The 21556-nt window shown below is 43.3% G+C and overlaps 1 protein-coding gene across 1 annotated transcript in view; it reads right to left on the bottom strand.

Moving 5' to 3' along the window:
• The window catches only part of UHRF2 (ubiquitin like with PHD and ring finger domains 2), a 95581-nt gene extending 89498 nt beyond the window's left edge, over positions 1–6083 (bottom strand). Inside the window, exon 1 of the mRNA XM_082497105.1 lies at positions 5518–6083. Within this exon, the coding sequence (XP_082353231.1) occupies positions 5518–5670 (153 nt within the window). The 5' untranslated portion in view covers positions 5671–6083. The remainder of the gene's footprint in view (positions 1–5517) is intronic.
• Positions 6084–21556: the final 15473 nt, after the last annotated feature.

Here is a 21556-nt window from a genome sequence, read left to right on the forward strand (position 1 = left end):
AACAAAAGTCTAAAAAAGATAATTTATAATAGCCAACTATATCAGGGCAGTTAATAATTTAACAGCTAAACGATTAGGAACCGACACCCATTTAACAGCTTTTAAAGAAGAGAATCATCTCATAACTTCCACCAGTATAAGTGATATCAACATTTGATCATATTTCATCACTGGAAATCCTCATCATGTAGTTGTCAGTCTAGGCCCTGCATCAGGTGTGTTCTGCGTCTAAGAGTTTGTGGGGGTTTTTAATACAAAAAGAAATGTCCAGTTTCCAAGAGCTTCCAGATTAATTAAAAAAGTACAAGTACTAAACTATCCTAACTAGGTTACATGAATAAATATGCATGCCACAAAATATAGCCTTAAAGCTGGCTGCAAATTCTTACAGGTTATATTATGTTTTTCCAGCTTCCTAATACTGAAGTCATACACACAAAATAGTATAAAGTGTTCTGTTTTCACATAGGCTTCAGATTTTCCATCAGTTTCTTTAGGTGCTTTGAATAACAAAGAGAACAGTACCAAGGAATGGTATGTTGCATTAGTAGACTTAACAGTAATAATTTAACAAGAAGCTCATTTCAGTAAACAACTTCCACAATCATATAAAAACCTTGTTAATAGGGCTACCACAACTACTGCCAGCTGATTTCAAAGTATAGTCCATGGAATTTTGGAATGCTGTCTGATCATATCTGCCCTGGAGACTCCAGATGACTCTCTCTCATCAAGTTACAGAGCTACTTGCTACTGGCTTCATCACAGAACAGCAAATTCTTTCTAAGACTTCTTCATATTATTTCTCTAAAATATAACTAACTATATAACTAACTGCTCCAGTTGAAGATTTCTCACACACAGATTCTGCCTGAAGCAGATGGGGTTTGGACAGCTGCAGCTGAAAATGTTTACAATCTTCCACACAAAATAAAGCTGGGAAGAGATTGTGTTAAGAAACTCGATTGTTTTATGAATAGGTTTAGTCCTCCCATTCTTTGGGGAAAGACTCCACAAATAATGCTTTTCTATCCTTCTGGAAATTCACCCAAGCCAAAAGTATTTATGAAGCCCTTAAACACACAGTTTCCAAACCTGAAGCTTAGAAGCTTGAACTCACACAAGACTGGCTCACGTGCCAGTCCAGGCCAGCAGAAGATAAAGAGGTGTTGCATAAGAAAAGCTGTAGGTAAACCAAGGCATGTCCCGTTGCCAGATTTGTAACTGTATGTTCCACTGAGGCTGCTTTATCACAAGGATGCTCTCATGCAAAACTAAAGCTCCTCCAGTCCTTTTACCCCTCCACCATTTCAGTGAAATTTACAGAAACAGAACTCTAGGCACTTGGGCATCACAGCACAGGCATGACAAATTATACTTGTCAACTTTCACAGCTAAGTAACATGATAACATACTACCATACTTTTTTTTTGTGCACAAAAGCAGAGCTGAATTTCTTCTCATGAAGTAAACCTGATTTGCAACAACTTTCACATCAAGTAAATAAGTGGCTTAAACTCTCACTTCCACCTGTTGACTCTAGTGTCCCATGAAACAGTTTTGTGGTGTCTTCCTCACCAACAAGATTAGCAACTTTAAAAGCAATTTCAGCCACTGCCTCTCACATGTACTGGGAAGAAGTGTTTGGGCTATGATGTTCTTCCCTGACTCTGGCAAGCACTATGGAAAAGCCAGTTAAGATGATGGCTTCTTTAACAACAATAGCCATTTACAAGTTTTCACTGAATTCATATTCCAACAGGGTGGGAGAGGATGATCAAAAAAGGCAACACATGATTACATATTTTTTTTATATTCCATAAACAATACATATTGCTGAAATACAACAGTGCGCACATTTAGTTCTATGTGAAATAGAACTTGGTATTAATACCCTTACAGTCTTCTGGACAACCTTAAGTTCTCTGGCAAGTTTTCAAATTTAAATAAACTTCAATGTATTTTTACTGCTCAATTTCTCCAGCATTGTAACTGAAAGTCAGAAATCCCACAACAACTACAGCTTGGTCCTATAGAAAATCTGCTCTGGTAGGTCAAGATGCCAAGAATTTATCTGCTATATCATCTCCTTCAATTTCATGAATGAACCTCAGAACTTCTATTCTCATCAAGAAGTGTTATATAGGTTTTCCAGTTAGGACAGAGAGTATGCTGCCAGAAGACAAGACAGCATGTCTTGTCTTGCTTTTCTGAATTTTAGATGACCTCACACAATGTACTGTCATTTACAGGTTTACTCAGAGTTAACATATAACAACACAGATAAAGCATTAGATGGGAATAGTCTACGGTGGAGCAAGGTTAAGATATGATTTATTACAGCTTAAGAAAATATTTGTGCCCCTCCAAGAAACTCCTTCCAGCCAAGGATCCAACTTCAACAACAAAAGCAAGAGGTATCACTGCAGGTTTTTCATTGTTCAGTAGACTTCTCTGGCTAACTGCAAACCAGGTTATTGCACCACAGTAAAGAACTATACATACACTACTACTCCCTTTCCTCAGAAATTTTTACCTCAATCTACAGAATGACTTGACTTCTCTGCCTGATAGACAGTTATTCAGCTCTGCAGAAATGTGGATTGCCAGAGAGTCCAGGAAGTCCTCAGAGACCAGACCAAGTTATAGAGTAACACTGTCTTGCTCACTCTTCAGTGCCACATGTAGGTCCTCCTTGCAGAGTTAAAAAACAGAAACCAGTCTTGGATTGTTCAACCAAGTAGTGTTTTTCCTGGATTCATGAGGAAAAAAAAGTAATACAAAGTACAACATTAATCACAACACTAGGTCTTCATCGGTAGTTCTAGGGTATTTCAACCCTTAAGAATAGGAGCATGAAGGACTGCCCATTTAAGGTCCTGCATTTGTGTTTGAAGATCAGACAATAGCAAATCACAGTATACCACATAAAATACATTAACTGGACATGGACACTGTTAGTTGAAGCTGTTCTCTACTGCAAGCTAAGAACATGAAGTTGTTGAAAGTCAGTCCATGTACAGTGACTGACTTAGGTTTTTGTATCCTTATAACCTCATACAGCCCCCATTTTTTAGAAGAAAGGTTATTTAGCTAGTCTTCTGGTAATCACCACTTGCAAGGTCCAAGTACTTCTAGAAAGTTCCCAAAGAGACTACAGTAAGCAGTACTCAGTAGCAAGATCAGAGTTCTGCTAGCAGACTGCACAGATTTAACCATACTGAGTGCTAAAAAACAGATAGAACAGTTAAAGAGTTTAGACTAGATAATGTTTTTTCCAACACATGCAGGAATCTTCAGGTTTTTCATGTTGTTCACCTCAGTATACCACTTTCTATTCATATCACCTTTAATTGACATGCCCTTTTTTCTTCTTTTTTATTTTATCACAACCCTGAGAGAGTTGAAGTTGTTTACAGTTTCCTTCGCTCATGTCTCTCAACATCCAGTTTTACTTGTGCAAGAGCAATCCTTCTGACCTTTTTCCCTACTTACTAGCACCATGGGATCAGAAAACCAATCCATAACCACGAAGGAAACTTCAGAATTAATTATGGTAATTGCAACAAAATGGACATAAATGGCAAGTAAAGCTATAAAAAAGAACTCCGTAACTCTTCACTGAACGCGATGCCAACTGTGTCCTAAACTGAATAAACTAAGTACTACACTCACAAATGCTGCTCATGGAGGCAACTTCAGCTATAGTATTTCATTATTCTGCTTTCTTAAAGAAGACATCTGTTAACTAAAATGTTCAAGCTAATTAGTCTGGCCACTGACAGACTGCATAGAAAAGCATAAGCCATTAAAGGCTCATCTTCCCTGCTTCTTGGGTAAACCTCGCATCCCACATCAAGCTCTGCACTGAAAGAAAGAGGTGTGCTGGCACAGCACAGAGCTAAACAAGTTACACAACTTCAAGGCTGATGTTCCTTGATTTGGTCCCTTCAGAGAAACGAGATTGTCCATAATGGTCTTGACAGACACATCCTCACAAATGTCTACTCTTACCGACTTGTAAAACACAAAAATCTACTGATTTGCCATTGGGTTCATAATCTAGGCTTAGCATCTAGCCACTAATGCTTATCTCCTAGTCATAGCGAAATCTCTATTCCTTACTTTTTTCCACTTGTTTGTAAAGATACACACTTCACCTGCTTTGAGGCAGAAATCTCACTGCCTTGCATTACTCACTTTAGGCAAACGCTGCAACACTCATCTGCTGTAAGAAGGTGCATCTTAAGAGCCGCACTCCCAGAAACATACCACACATCCCATAACCTTCCTTGTCAGGTAATAGCTGCGCATCACCCAACGACTCCAGCACTGAGTACATCTCGCAGTTTATGTAACACAGCCTGAAAGGTTACACCCTTCAGCAGTAAAGATGCAGCCTGAGGCGATCTATTCGGATAAAAACATATCTAGCACCGGAGGGGAGGGGAAGTATCCGCCCACACCAAGCTTCCAGCCGTTCACCCCGCCAACACCGGACCGCCGGCTGGATGAAGCGCCCCTCCAGGCTGCCAGCAGCCGCCCCGAGCCCACCGGTGACACGCCGCTCCCCGCGCCGGAGGAGGAGCGGGGCGCACACAGGCTGTGCCCGCGCAAACGGACCCCGCCACGCCACGCCACGCCGCCACGCCCACGCGGGAGCCCCGGGAGGCCGCGAGCGCCGCCGTGTCCGCCCCCCCCCCCCCCCCCCCCCTTCGTCGGCGGGGAGGAGTTCACAACCGGCGGGCCTGAAAACCGTTACTCCGCCGCGCGGCGCCGGAGGAGGGGCACGCGGTACCGGCCCGCAGCGCGTACTGACGGGACATGGCACTTCGCGCCGCCCCCGCACCCCCCACCCCCCGCAACGCCGCCCGCCACGTGCGGGCCCCGGGGGCGGCGTTCCGCCGTGGCAACGGCCCGCGGTACACCAGCGCTACACGCTACTCCCCCCCCCCCCCCCCCCCCCCGCGCCCAGCAGAGGCAGCGACAGGCCGGGCGCGGGGAAAAGGGGCGAAGCACGATCCGGGCGCTCCGCTCCCGGGATCTTAGAGGGTGGGGAGGCGGGAGGGGGAGAGGAGATTGGAAGGGCTTCCTCCCCCTCGCAGCCCTCTCCGGCCGCCCTGTCACTTCGGCGCGGTAACGGCAGGGGCTGTGGGAGGAGCCTCCCGCGGTTCAGGTGGGAAAACAAACACACAAAGGGGCCTCCCTGGCACCCGCTCGCCCTGTGTGGAAACGGCCGGCGGGAGGCCGCGGAGAACACCCGGGCTGGGTGCCGGAGCCTCTTGTCAGGCCTGTCGGCGTGGCTGCCTCCCGCCCCTCGCCTCCCTCTAGGCCCGACGGGACGGGAGTAAACAAAAGCCGGAGCCAGAGTACGACACACACGGGTGGGGATGGGGACCGCGGCGCCGGGCCACACAAAGAGCCGAGCCCCAGAGGGGAGGCGCGGGGCGGGAGGAGGAGGAATCCCCCCCATCCCTCTCCACCCCCGCCATCCAGGTAGGGGCGTTTCCGCCTCACCTGCTTGCCCCGGTAGAAGAGGCGCTGGCGGTCGGGGCTCACGCGGAAGGTCTCCTGGATCTTCTCCCGCAGGCACTCGATCTTGGTAAGGCGGCTCAGGTCGTCGATGGTCTGGGTCTCGGTGCCGTCTATGGTGCGGACTTGGATCCACATGGTGCGCGCCCTCCCACTCGCTCAGCCAGCGGCGGGGAAGGGAGGGCGGTCTGGGACAGGCGGTGGCGACAGGGTCCGCTCCCCGGGCTGCGCGCCTGCGGCGGGCGAGGGAGAAGGGGAGGGGGCCGGGCGCTTCTCCCGCTCTTTGTTCGGCTCAGTGGGGCAGGATTTTCAAATCCCGCGGAACAGACGCCAGCCTCCCCGCCCGCCGGGCCGCCGTCCTCCCTCAGAGGGGCGCGGAAAGGGAAGGAGACCCGAGCCGATCCCCAAGCCACTTCCCGATCGCCCGCGCCGCGAGCCCCCCGCGGCAGCGGCACAAGGCGAGGCGGAGCCTGGCGGGAACCGCCGCGGCCAGATCTAACGGGCGCCCCCGGGAGCCATCTCCCAACCCCGGGGAGTGTTTACCAGGCGCCGCCGCTCTCACATGGAGGTCACGGCGCCAACGCTGATCTCGCGAGAGCCTTTTCCCCTTCCCCTCCCCCCCGGCCTCGGCCGTAAAGAGACAACAACACCGGGGCGGGGGCGGGGGCGCGAGGCGGGCGGGCGGGCGGGCGGCACCACGCCCCCTCCCGCTGCGCTGGGGCCCGCAGGCCCTCGCGCCGCATTCAGCACGGCGCACGGCCCCGCCCCCGCCGCCCGCCAGCCCCGCCCCCGAGCCCCGCCCCCTGCGCGGCCAGCGGCTGGCGCGAGGCCTGAGGGCGGGGGAGGGGTGGAGGGCTTTGCGCGCGCTGGGGACGCGACCGTTAATGTCTCCATGGCGGCCAAGCGGGACGGTCTCCTCGGCCGCCTCTCGGGGCGGGCTTCCAGGGCCTCTGCGGCCCGCAGGGCCTGCGGCCTAGCCCGGCCCAGCCCGGAGGCTGGCAGGCGCTAGGATGGCGGAGCATCCATAGGCCGCAAGGAGAATGGTGTCCGCTGGTGAAACGCGGGCCCCAGCGTTCCAAAAATCTCGACCCAGCCAGATTTAGCTCTGCCTAAAAAATACTGATTAATTCTGGCTGTGCCTGTTATATTGGATAGATGAAAATGTGGGGCAAGACAAGAAAAGGCAAGCCTTATTTATGCTTCACATCTGATGTGGATTTGACTTTCTGTATTTTTCAAAATTGGGTAATTCTGCAAGTTGACATCAGAAAAATCTGGATTCTCTGTGCTAGCTTGTGGGTTAGCCCCCGCAGGCCACTGATTCCCACACAGCCACTTGGTCGGTCCCTCACAGTAGGATGGGGGAGAGAAATGGCAAAAGTAAGGAAACTCTTATGGTTTGGGCTGGACTGGCTGCTCAGGTGGAGCAACAGATGATCTCCCCTACCTTTCCAAAAAGAGAGGCAGGAGAGAGAGGGAGAGACTTATGAGTTTAGAAGGAACTAAACTTTAATGAAATATTAATAATAAAAGAAAAAAGGGAATAATGAGATATATACAAAACCATATCAAGCTCTCAGGATGACAATCACATCACCAACAGGCACTGGGGAAGTCCCAGACTGGACTCCACAACAGACAGGAACTGGATTCAGGATTGGGATCAAAGGCAGACGAACAGACAGAGACCTCCTCAGACATTGGCCATTGAAGAGGCTGACCCTTTGATCCCTCAGCTTTTATACTGAGCGTGAGGCAGATGGGATGGAATACCCTTTGGTCAGTTTTGAGTCCCCTGTCCTGTCTGCTCCTCACCACAGGTAGGACCCCACTACACTTTTCTGCCTCTGACCCTCTAACGGGGCACACAACCAAGTTTGTTGCCCTTGGGTGTTATAGGAATAAGTATAAGCAAGAGCCTCTCTGCACACCATGCCTTGGCATCAACTATAAACATAGGTGTTACCACTCTTTCTGCACAATATGCTGTTAATTTCAGTAGTTAGATGAGGCCTAGCTAAAAAGTAAAGGTACTGAACAGAAATGGTTCTGTTTTACCTCAAACCAGGACAAAAACGTGGGTCAAGATAAAGACAGTTTAATAGGTAAAGCAAATGCTGTGCACAGAAGCAAAGAAAGATAAGGAACTAATTCAGTACTTTGCATCAGCAGGCAGATGTTTAGGCATTTCCAGGAAATCAGAGCTTCATCACATGTAAAGGTTACATAGGAGGACAAGTGCCGTAACTCCTAATGTCCCACCCTTCCTCCTTCCCCCACCTTTTGTTGTTGAGCACGACATCGTACAGTCTGGGATATCACTGGGGTCAGCTGTCCCAGCTTCTTGCACACCCCCAACTTACTCGCTGGTGGCTCGGTGTGAAAAACTGGTGTGTCCTTGACCTTGTGTAAGCACTGTTCAGCAATAGCTAAAACATCCCTATGTTACCAACACCATTTTGGTCACAAACCCAAAACACAGCACCATACCAGCTACTATGAAGAAAATTCACTCCATCCCAGACAAAACCAGCACACCTGAATACTGGTAAAATACTATAAACATCTGTGTGATACAGGGCTTGCCAGAAACCAGGAGATGCAGTAATGGATGTCTTTGGGAGGAATTCTGAGCAGCTTTATTGTCTATGACTTTGGCAGCTGCATTAAAATACAGATTTACAAGATCCAAATGACACCTATATACTTCTGTGGCTTTTTTTTTTTTGTACCAGGTGTTGTAAATATCACTGATAAGGTACTGAGTCAGGGGAAAAAACAGGTCATGACCAACAGTTATTTGAACATTGTTTATTCATTAGTGTTCTTATTAATAGCAGATAACTTTTTTGCAGTTACTGCCTCACGCAACACACACACTCTTGAGGTCACACAGCTAGAGTAGCAGCGGAGAGGTCAACCCCAGCAGTTCACTTAGGAGCAGGGGCTCGTACCCACACTCCAGGGGTTCCCAGGCAACTGTGCTCAAAGTCACACACAAGGTCCCTCGTTTCAGCAGGTGTGCTTACACATACTGCCCTGTAGTCTGTGTCCACCGAGAGCAGCCACTACCTTCATGGGTTACATGACCTGTCATGGGTGCTGGTGCGTGCTGGAGGCCTTGGGCAGGTTCAGCACCTCCTTGGTAACCTGACCTTACCAATTTTTGCTTCAAGACCACTATGAGTTCTTGGGGGGCTTTCAGATGCTGTCTTCCAGTGTGTATTTGTCCTTTCTTCATCCTGCTGTTGTCTAGTAACTATTTCTCCACACACAGAGGCACTTATACAGACCACTTGCACAAGCACAGCTTTTATGATGCAGTATGGTAGCAAAGGCTCCTGTATTTTACTTTCAGGTCTGGGAATTCCCACTGCAGTTTTGAGTGAGTCACTTCAGGCTTGATTTTGGGGTGTTGAGCATCTGCAAACGCAGCTGAACAATTAAAAGTTTCTTAATTATTCTGCAAATCTGTTCCTTTCCTCTTCATCCTTGCTAATCTATCTCTGCTCTTGTGATAGTGTAGAACTTTCTTTACTGCCACTGTCACAGCATGTCACCAAATTGCCATTTACACAGATTCAGGGTTTGGTTTTCAGTTTCTTGGTGGTAGCACAGGCTCAGACTTGAAGGCTGTAGTACGCATGAGCTTTCACGATATTTTGGCCCCAGTCTTCTTGCATTCACTGGAACATTCAATGATTATTCACCTCCATCCCTGCCAAGGTGGTGGAACAGCTCATTCTGGATGTCATCTCTAAGCATGTAGAGAAAGAGAAAGTTATCGGGAGTGGTCAACATGGACTCAGCAAGGGGAACTCATGCTTGACCAAACTGATAGCCTTCCATGATGGCCTTACTGGCTGGGTGGATGAGGGGAGGGCAGTGGACATTGTCTGCCTTGACTTCAGCAAGGCTTTCGACACTGTCTCCCATAACATCCTCATAGATGAGCGTAGGAAATGTGGGTTAGATGAGTGGACAGTGAGGTGGACTGAGAACTGGCTGAATGGCAGAGCTCAGAGGGTTGTGATCAGTGGTGTAGAGTCTATTGGAGGCCTGTAATTAGTGGTGTTCCCCAGGGGTCAGTACTGGGTCTGGTCTTGTTCAACATATTCATCAATGATGTGGATGACAGGATAGAGCATACCCTCGGCAAGTTTGCTGATGACACAAAACTGGGGGGACTGGCTGGCACACCAGAAGGCTGTTCCGCCATTCAGCGAGACCTGGACAGGCAAGAGAGTTGGGTGGAGAGGAACCTAATGCAGTTCAACAAGGGCAAGCATCGGGTCCTGCCCCTAGGGAGGAATAACCCCATACACTGATACAGGTTAGGGGCTGATCTGCTGGAAAGCAGCTCTACAGAGAGGGAGGTGGGAGTCTTGGTGGGCAACAGGATAACCATGAGCCAGCAATGTGCTATTGTGGCTAAGAAGACAATGATCTTCTGGGCTGCATTAAAAAGAGCACGGCCAGCCGGTCGAGGGAGGTCATCCTCCCTCTCTACTCTGCCCTGGTGGGGCCACATCTGGAGAGCTGTGTCCACCAGCTCTGGGCTCCCCAGAGTCCAGCAGCAGGGTACAAAGATGGTCAAGGGACTGGAGCACCTTTCTTACAAGGAAGGGCTGGGAGACCTGAGTCTGTTTAGCCTGGAGAAGAGAAGACTGAGAGGGGATTTTATCCATACTTATAAATATCTAAAGGGTGGCTGTCAGGAGGATGGGACCAGATTTTCAGTGGTACCCAGCAACAGGACAAGGGGCAACGGGCATAAACTGGAACACAGGAAATTCTGTCTCAACATGAGGAAAAACTTACTTTCTTAGAGGTTGACAGAGCACTGGAACAGGCTGCCCAGAGAGGTTGTGGTGTCTCCTTCTTTGGAGATCTTCAAAACCCACCTGGATGCATTCCTGTGCAACCTGCTGTAGGTGAACCTGCTTTGGCAGGGGTTTGGACTAGATGATCTCCAAAGGTCCCTTCCAGCCCCTACCATTCTGTGATTCTGTGATTTAACAGAGAGGAGTACAGCAAGAATGGGGTTTAATAGTCATATTGGAAAAAAAGGATAAATCAAGCTGTCTTCAGCTTTATCTTAGTTATGTTCCAACTCTACAGTAAAAGGAACAGAATCTCATTATAATCCCATTTGCAGAATACAGCCTTTCTGTTGAAGCAAGCAGTAAAAAGTGTTTGTCTCTTTCAACAGGGAAAAAAGATCTGAAATAATTCTGAAAGGGGATATGTTTTACCATATTAGGGAGAATAGCATCAGATTGTGCTAGGGAGACTATGGAAAGGGCAGGATGGACTTCCTAGAACATATAACATTTTTTGATGTGGAGAAAGAAAATTAAAGAGGATCAGTTTGTTACAAAAAGCAGAAAAGCAGGTCACATTGCTGGTACAGGAGTTACTGATTAGAAAGAACACTTTGCTATGGAGTGATTCTAGGTGGCCTGTTTTATAGTGTGCAGTATTGACTGAAGACTAGAATATAAAGTGAAAAAAGTGTGTAAAAGTCCTTGACTGGGAGTCTGAAAGAGCACGTGAAGAGGGGCAGTTACTGAGGAGAAGAGGAAAAGAAAGCTAGTTATTTAGAAGGCAATAATGTCCTCTTTGGGATACGGTTATGCTAATGGAGAAATTAGGTAATGCTAAAGGAGAAACTGACTGAGCAGCATAGTATGCATGGTGGGCTGGGGTGACTGCAGCAGAACAATTACTAGAATGAGCAGGACAGAGAGGAAAGGAGTCAAGAATATGAAAGTAAAACATGGGAGTAGTAAGGGAAGTTCAAAGATTTAGTTGGAGACAAAACCAGAGATTAGTGACAAACAAGCATAAAGGTGCATAGAAAAGGAAAATTGGAAATGAGATTTGAGGAGGTAAGACAATGCTAGTTTTCTTAGACAAACAAGAATGAGAAATTAAATGAAAATTAAATTGAGAGTGATATAACAGTAAGCATGAGTTTGTTTTGAAGTTTAGAGATTTTTCTTATGATGAGATGTTCAAAAGCAAACCACGATGCAAATTTGGTGGGTTTTTTTGTGAGATAAAATTGTCAAAGTTAAAATTACAGGGTGAAATATGGGAGCTCTTAGAATGGGGCCTTTGCGTGTGTAGGCATTTTCATAATTTTCCATGGATAGGTTGCTTTAGGGTGTAAATAAATATAATCAGTTGCTTGGGATTATGTTTGTTCTGGTATTTGAAATTCTGTCTGAATTCTTAAAAATTCCAGAGATTGTCTTACATATTTTATGTTTGTTGGTAGGACACCTCTTGATGGAATGGCCTTAATGTGAATAAAATCATGGGGACAGACAGAAGAAGCCAGACATGAGCTTGACAAAGAGACAAATGTGTAGGACATGTGAGGAGAGGGTGGAAGAACGGAAGCGTAATACAAGGGAGGAGAAGCAGAAAGAAACCAGCAAAAGAGGGAAACGCGTGCCGCTGAGTTTCAAGGAGGAGCTGTGCAAGAGGAGCAGCAAGCCAGGAAGAAAAAGACAGGAAATCTTTTTACAGGCTTATTTTTCTAGGGGGCTTTACACCTGAGAGCTTTTTAATGACTTGTAGGCAATGTAATAACCACTGTGGTTGTTTCACTACTGTTTTGCTCAGATGTGGTAATGTGCCTTCCAGGGAAGAGGAAGAGAAGAAGGAAATTGAAATTGTCCATTGACTGAACTGAGTAGAAATGTGTCACTTAATTCCCATGAAGTCAGTGTGACTATTCCAGCATAAACATGTTGGGAGACAAAACCAGGCTGGCTGACTTAATGAACCTTATTTAGACTTGATGAAGAGAGCAAAAGCAAATGCAATATAGTTTGTTGCAGATAATGCATGCAGCATGCATAAGAATGGTATTCTATTCTGAACAGCTGACTGTTCTTTCCATTGTGTAAGGGGGATTATGAAAGACAGCAAAGTTGTGACAGTAAGAATTCATAACATAATTTTTTTTATTTGATTATGATAGGAACAGAACTGTTAACAACTCTGCCTTATAAAGATGATATATGTAGCAACGTTTCTTCTGCCAGAAGGGTTGAGGCATTAGAAAGCGTGGGTTCTATGGCAGCTGGAATGAGAAGAGACTTACCCTAAGCAGGGTAAGAGTTCAGGGCACCAGTGCGGTGAGTGTTTTGCCCTGACTAAGAAATAACAAGAGTCTATTTTTACTTACAGTGAAAAAAGTCCATGTCCTGAGGACCGTACAGCCTGGAGCAGATGCTGCCCATTGTACCTATTCATGGAGTGATGTACTTAAAGCTCAGTGAAGTTAAGTGAGCCGTAAACTGTACTTCATATAATCTGTATTCATATAATTTTATACAATTTCTATGGTGAAAAAGGTAAAAAGAAGTAAATATAAGGATACTGCATCATTCTGATAATCCTCAACCAGAGATAAGTCAAAAGTCCACATTGTTTGCTCATGTAATTCTGCTGATTCTAGCAAAGTTGCTTTAAGAATTAATTTATCTCAGTATATGCTTTTGTCTTTTAAAAGCTAGGTAATTCATGTTAGTAAGGTTGTAATCCTTAATTATTTCAGATGTCATTAATTTTTACACTGAAAAGTAACACTTCATGAGATTACACCCTCCTCTCTATATGATTTGAGATTTTTTTCTTAGTTTGGATTGTTCATTTCAATTTAGGTATCAATATAGTATATTACAACATGTAAGTGTAGTTAAATATTTTTATGGAAATGCAGTGATTTTATCAAGAATTATTGTATTATAATTGTGTTTCAAATCCTACATTACTGAAGTGAGTAATGAGACATTACATTTTGTTTCAAGTTTTTATTTATAAATTCTGTGGTGGTGTTTCCAGATCTAACCGTATTGCATTCTGTACATGCATTCTTCTAAGTTGATTAGCCTAAGAGCAAAACTGTGGTGTTGAATATAGCATTTATATTTCTATAGTTCATAGTTACAATACAGATTAATATTTTATGGGTATGATAAAATCAGTCTTCTATAGCAAGGCAGATGAAAGTTAAATTATTTAATAACTACTTGAGAAATTTACATGGTAAGTAACACTACCAATGCTTATTAGGTATTAAGAATGAACTCACAACTCATCAGGTATGCGTAGAATTTAGAAAATCTAGAGCACACCTGGTCAAAAATACTCACATTTTCTTATGTAGAAGTAGAGAGGTATATCTAGTGTATCCCTGTTGACCTTTCTTTCTCTGATTCATAAATGGTGGTTCCTGTAAGTTTGAGTCTCTGTTATTTTTGAAAGCTTAGGAAAGGATGATATATACGGGGCCATTTAATGCTTTCCACAGTACCATTATCTTTTATGAATGTCGTTATTTCTCTGTAAAAGACAGTGGTGTAAACACAGTATTATCCTAAGTCGTATTCAGTCCTCAAAACTTGGCTTAATTGGGAGGAAAAGCACCGAAGCCTTGTGTTTTCTAAGACATCTGTATGTTTTCTCTCCATGGTTTTAGATTTGTGATTTTTTTTTTCTTACACTTCATAATGATATTTTCTTAAATTTTTCTCAATGCAACAGAACACTTTCCAAAGTTATAAAATTTTACAAAGGAAAAATCAGAAAACTTTTCTGAAGCTATAGACTTCATTGTGGTAGGCCTGGAGTTAGGATGAATAGGTTGCCTTGTTTCCACATAATGTCACTGTATTGTTGGTAAGAATTAAAGCTATTTGAATTTATAGCTAGTAATCTTATGAGATAGTTCAGGCTAGCAAAACAAGTGAGTATGATAGTAATTAATAGAGTCCTGACGTGACTAAAAATTGAACTTTACTGTAAACTACTGTTCAATTGTGGAATTTATAAAAAACATTAATTTTCTTTATAATCCCATCTTTCTATTTCCAGCTGAACCTGTATTGTTCACATAATCAGTTTTTATTGCTGCACTACGTATTTTGCTTCAGGTGAGCATTCTGTGTGTTGCAGATGGAAGTACCAGTGGCGTACATGCCACTGTTGTTGGCATTGCACAAGTAGAAGAGACACTGTTGTGATATCATAACTGAATCTGGAGCATTAGCAACTGGAAGCAGCTCATGTAAAATTCATAAAAGTATAGTGAATCAAGTCTTCCATTGGTTTTACTTGAACTTTTCCAGGCAACCATGAATTAGCTATTGTGATAGAAATCTTCCATTAATTTCAAAGGATAATTTGTATTGCACCTGAACCAAGCTTTGTAGAAAAGCTCATTTAAAATCACTAGAGCATTTATAAAGCTGTCTTAACTTAGAATTTGATAAAATTGTTCCTTGAAAACCAATGGAGCATTTGTATTGAATTTTCAGAAGTGGCAAATCTATAGTTCATCTCCTTTCATTTCAGTAAGGCTGGATTCATGAAGTAGAAGAACTTTACAGCTAGGTTTATTATATATGGGACGTGTAGAATGGCAGGGTTTTCGGCTTCTGTTTCCCAATTGTTTTAAAAGATCGCTCCAAATCTTTAGTTTAAATTAAAGAACTACATCCTGCAAAATTTAATGGAACTGATCACTCTAAAACCTTTTATGGTCTCCTTTGTGTTTCTGAAATCTCTAGGCTTGCCATTCAACTCTTGTATAGTCAATAAAACATCTCATCTCACCTTCATCCCTCTGTGATGAACTGTACTTTAGTTAGTGGATTGGCTGAAATGTGAAAGTATATTTCTGTTTTGAGAGTACATGAAAAATAATCACAGTGAGAATTTCTACTGCAAAATAATAAACTTACAAAAACAGGCTAATCATAGAAACATTAAGGTAAATGTAATTATCTGGGTGTTGTGATACCCAATGCTAATGTTATTTTTCAATACATTTTAAGAATTTATTTGGTATAAGTTATTGTATACTTCTTGCACAATTACTGTTTTATCCATATAACAGGGGACCCTTGCATTCTTCTGTACTTCCAGTAGTGCAGAGAAAAGTGTACCTCACCAGGTAACTTTTAAAGAAACAAATTGGAAAATAATCTGTTCACTGGTTATATTGACAAAAAAAGGTGTGTGGAAGCCTTGTCCCTCACACCACACAGGAAAAGTTTCCAAAGTTTAGGAAGGCATATTTTTACCACAGGAATCTTATTTTTTCTAGTAGAGCTATTTTTCCATACATAGAAAAGGACTCAAATGGGAACCCCATTTGTACAAACCTCATATGAAACTTTATCTAAAATACTGTTTAGCATTGTCAGGACATCTTGGTTTAACTAGGAATAGGTATAGAAAACTGCTGCTAGAATCATCTACAGAATAGAGAACCTGTCTTAGAATACTTGAAGGGTTGACTTGTTCAGGAATAAATACAGCAGGTGAACAAAATGAGTAAATATTAACTATGTGAGTTTGGCTACAGTGTTCCACAAGGACAAATTAAAGCTTCAGAAAATTTTGAACCATTTTTAGGCTGGCAACTAAAAGTTGGTTTCTAATGAGCAGAAGTTGAGGGGTAAAGGGAGTGTCCTGGTTTGAGCAACACAAGATTAATTTCTCTTTCAGTAATTTTATTTTGCAGTAAGGTCTTTTCTAATGCTAGGGAAAACTGCATTTTTAGAAGACTCTAGTGTCTGAATTTGTGAAACTATTTACTTTATAGTCAGCTATGGTAGGCAGGTTTCAAGGTCTCAGTATTTTCGAGCTAGCCAGGTGTGGAGACGAGGAGGAGTGAGACCCAGGCACTTCACCCAGGCTGGCCAACAGAATTATTTCATACCATGAACATCACATTCAATATAAATTAGAAAGTTTGCTGTGGAGCTTCTTCTCTTCTATGATGGCTGTGATCCTGAGAACATCTTGCCCGGATGACAGACTCCTGAGGCCTTCCCTTCTTCCCAAAGCTGTAGCACTCGCAGTGTCCAACATCAGCTGTCCACTGGTGGGAGTGCACAGCTTCCTACTGATATAATTGGCTGAGTATAATCCTCATATGTTTTATATTGGTATCTGGATCAATATTGGTTCTTCAGTACTATTAATGTTAATTATTTAGTATTATTCTATTATATCTGTTCATATTTCAAGCCTCAGATTTCCTTGTCTTTTCACGATTCCCCTTCCTGGGTGGGGAGGGGACAATGGGTGATAGAATAATTGTCTAAACGACAATAAATTATTGTGGGTTCTTCAAGTTATAACAGAGAGGTCTTTATTTTTAGATTATCATGCAGCAGTAGTATTCTGTATGTTTGTTTTTTTTTAATGTCTGTACTTTTCAAGACAGGTGAGATAATTCTATATGTAAGGTAGTTGCATGACTGGTGCGTTTGCTACATCCAACTAGATGAACTAACTGTAGACCAATCCAGAAAATTAAGCTGGACCTAGAATCTGTAATTTTCTTTTGGCAAAACACTTCTCACTAGAAAATCATTATTCCTACTGACTTCTGTTTCATCTCCAGTTTGAATTTGAAGTGCCACTTTTCCTTTAAAAATCTTCAGATAGGTTGGAGCCTTACTACCTAAGATACCAACATTTCTCTATGAAGTTGTCACTGTAGGACTGAAGCTGCCCCACGATCTCACCATAACCCTACCATATCAACTTAGAGCATTTCAAATTCCAGTTCTTCTCCAAACTTGGCATGATGGCACCATGTTTAACCCAAGTCAGCAATTCCATGTGGATCTAGGTATGGGTCAATTGGGTCTGGTCAGCCAAAACAACAATATTAACCCAAGCTCTTGTAACAGCTCCCAATAAGACAGCACTAACCCTAGATCATCAGTCCTAAACCTTCTTTCTAGATTAATATAACTATAATCTGAGTACATCAAATTCTGAACTGCAAACACTAGCAATAGCACATGTCAGGAAACTACTTTCAGGCCTAGACCTAGGCCTAATGACATGTTTCAATAATTTATAAATATGTAAGGAGCCAGTATTAGCATGAATCACATCAGTCTAATTCTAGGTTTTTCACCAGCTCAGCAACACCTGCTAATCCTCCCTGAAACCTTAGCCCAGCAGAGTCAGCTTCCAGCCTGATCTGGCCTTTCACCCATAGCAGACCCAGCCTTTGCTGTAGAAGATGACCCTTTGCTACTCTTATTTTCAAACTGAAATTCTAACCTCATTTTACTGCCTTCAATTGCTTCTTATGTGTCTGTTAACCTAGGACTGAAAGGTCTGGTTTTACAATTATGTTAGTGCATATCTTCACCTCTGAAAATTAGTGCTATACGGAAAAAAAGCTGAACCTGCTTGGCCCCATCAAAAACCAAAGGTAAGGTTGGGAGCTCTCAAGCAATGCTTTCAACATTTTACCAGTCTGCTTGGGAAAAAGCATATAAATGCTTGAAAAATCAAGCACTGATTATTTAATACTATTTGTCTAGCAGCTTAGAAAAGTTAAAAGTGTGAAAAGGAAAAACATTTCAGGTAATTATGTCTTAATTATAAAAATATATATTTATGAAAGCTGAAGCAATTAGTCCTTGTTATGAGCACATGCTTGCCAAATTATTTATTTTAAGTACAGCCAGATTTTAGTTGCATAGTAAAACATTAATTTTGATCTGCTGAAAATGTATTTGCTTATAAGGGTGTATTAGTCCTTATATAGTGGTCAGTTTATTAATTAAATCCAGAGAGAAAAGTACGACAAAGCTGAAACTGTGTGTACCAATGCCAGAATTATTTTTTTCTCAGCATCATAAGCTCCAGAAAATACAAGGTAGCGAAGGAACTAGAATGTCTTTCATAATCAATTTGTTACTACTGCTTCAGTATAAGGAAATAAACAGCAATCAAAATGAAGAGGATGTGTACTAAGAAAGACTAAGTGTTGCAAATATGTAAGTAATATAAGGTCAGTTGAACTACACTATGCCTATAGTATCGTTTTGTAGAATCATAGAATCATAGAGCAGTTTGATTGGAAGGGACCTTTAAAGGCTATCTATTCCAACCATCTTGCAATAAGCAGGGACATCTCCAAGTAGATCAGGTTGCTCAGAGTCCCAACCAACCTGACCTTGAACGTTTCAGGGGATGAGACATCTACCACCTCTCTGGGCAACCTGTTCCAGTCTCTCACCACCCTCATTGTAAATTTTTTTTTCCTTTCATCTATTCTAAATCTACCCTCTTTTGGTTTAAAACCATTCCCTATCGCTACAGGCCCTACTAAAAAATCTGTCCCTATCTTTCTTATAAGCCCCCTTTGAGTATTGAAAGGCTGCAGTGAGGTCTTCTTGGAGCCTTCTCTTCTCCATGACAAACAACGCCAACTGTCTCAGCCTGCCTTCATAGGAGAGGTGCTCCAGCCCTCTGATGACTGTTGTGACCCTCCTCTGGACCTGCTCCAACAGGTCCATGTCTTTCCTGTGCTGATGACTCCAGAGCTGGATGCAGTACTCCCAGGTGGGGTCTCACAAGAGTGGAGTCAAGGTGGAGAACCACCTCTGTTGACCTGCTGGCCACGCTTCTTTTGATGCAGCCCAGGATACAGTTGGCTTTCTGGGCTGTGAGCACACATTGCCGGCTCATGTCCAGCTTTTCATCCACCAGTACCCCCAAGTCCTTCTCAGCAGGGCTGCTCTCAATCCATTCATCCCCCAGCCTGTATTGATACTGGGGGTTGCCCCAACCCACGTGCTGGGCACTGCACTTGGCATTGTTGAACCTAATGAGGTTCACATGAGCCCACTCTTTGAGCTTGTCCAGGTCTCTCTAGATGGCATCCCTTAGGCATGTCAGTCACACCACTCAGCTTGGTGTCATCGGCAGACTTGCAGAGGGTGCACTTGATCCCATTGTCTGTGTCGTTGATGAAGATACTGAACAGTACATGTCCCAGTACAGACCCCTGAGGGACATCACTCATCACTGATCTCCATCTGGACATTGAACTGTTCACCACTACCCTCTGGATGTGACCATCCAGCCAATCCTTCATCCACCACACAGTCCACACATCAAATCCATACCTCTCCAGTTTAGAGAGCAGCATGTTGGGGGGGCTGTGTCAAAGGCATTACATAAGTCCAGAGAGATGACAACGGTAGCTCTTCCCTTGTCCACAGATGTAGTCACTCCATCATAGAAGGCCATTAGGTTGGTTAGGCAAGACTTGTAAGTAAAGCCATACTAGTTGTCTTGAATCACTTTCCTGTCCTCCATGTGCCTTAGCATATCTTCCAGGAGGATCTGTTCCATGATTTCCCCAGGCACAGAGGTGAAGCTAACAGGTTGGTAGGTCCCAGGATCCTCCTTTCTACCCTTTTCAAAAATGGGTATAATGTTTCCATTTTTCCAGACATCGGGGACTTCACCTGACTGCCTTGATTTTTCAAATATGATAGAGAGGAGCTTGGCAGCTACATCAGCCAATTCCCTCAGGACTCTGGGATGCATCTCAACAGGTCTCATAGACTTATATATGTTAAAGTTTCTCAGGTGGTCACGATCTTACAGTGGGAGGGACTTTTCACCCCCAGTCCCTGCCTTGTGGTCCACTCAAGAGGTGTGGGAAGAGAGATTACCAGTGAAGACTGAGGCAAAAAAGTTGAGTACCTCAGCCTTCACTTCATCTGTTGTTACCAGTTTGCCAGTCGTGTTCATCAGAGAGAGTACACTTTCTTTGACCTTCCTTTTCTGGCTGATGTACCTGAAGAAGCCCTTATTATTCTTTGCATCTCTGGCCAAGTTCAGATCTGGGACTGTTGTGGCTTTAGCTGCAATACTGGTAATATACAAACTAACAGGTTATAAAGTTGTAAAGAAGATGACTATCTATTTTAGCTCTTGAAAAACTTCATAATTTTGTGAAGTATTTTTTAGTGGCAATGGAGTTCATCTTTTAAGAAATATTTCTATTCCTGACTATCCATCAGAGAAGGGTTTAATAAACTATGCACAACCCAAAACAGCAATGTGCAAGACATTTCTAAGTGATTCACATATTTTCTGCATTGCATAGAAAACGCAGAACATCCTTGTCCTTTGTGGCTATCCCCGGGGCCTATAAGAGAGTTGGAGGACTTTCTTGTGCCAATAGTTCAGGAATCACTGACCAGCACAAAACTCTCTGGTTAAAGAGCTAGACCTTTGTAAAGGTGGGTAGGGTAAGTGGAAGTAGCATCACAGCAATGCAATATCCAGCACTTCTGGAGGTGAATGTAGACCTCTGAGTGAAGCATTTAAGCTAACTACACATCATATGCTAAAATTAGATGCCCAAGAAGGACATTAAAACAGGCAGCATGATGAGTAGGGAGCTATTTAAGTTCACTACGGAAAGTTTGTATCTGTCTCAATCTAGATGGTCAGAAACAATAGGGTAAATCTTAAATTCTTAAATTCAGATAATGCAAACAGCTCAAATGGCTAATTCTGGATCTTCAGTCAGTTACTGGAATTGACTTCTAAAAACAAGGGCTTATTTAATTTGTTTCAAAGGTACGGACAAAGTTCACTTTTTAACAAAAAAAAAAAATCAAGGATATATTAGGAAGGCAAGGGATACTGTTGTTACCAATTCCATTTTTCTAAGCTGTCTTGCAAGACAAAATTTCCTGGGTTATATCATGAGGTTTTGTGTCTGTATATATGTGTAGGTATTTTATTATCAATTTGTTCTACCCAAGTTACAGACGAGTTTGAATCTCCCTCATTTAGTTGCACAAATTCTGCAGTTGTGAGCCAAAGAATATACATTGTATGCAAGGCCAAGAATCTACTGCTAGTCTAAACAAAATTTTAATAGATCAAGTAAATCCTCACTCAAGAATTAGTATTAGTCCATTTAAATGTATATCACCACTTACAGTTCAGGCTATGTACAGTTAAAACTGATATAAGCAAACTTCCTAGTATTTACTCCTTTCTTTGATTGGATGTTAACCTTTCCACTGACCCCCTGAGTATGAAACATTAATGGCTTCAGTTTGGGGGCTGCATCTTGAGTCTGTCACTGAGAGGAGCATGATATTGATGGTGGGATTTCTTCCTCCTCCTTGCCAGCAGGAGTAAAATATTGCTGTTG

This window comes from Vanellus vanellus (genome assembly GCF_965231255.1).
Source record: "Vanellus vanellus genome assembly, chromosome: Z".
Taxonomy (NCBI): domain Eukaryota; kingdom Metazoa; phylum Chordata; class Aves; order Charadriiformes; family Charadriidae; genus Vanellus; species Vanellus vanellus.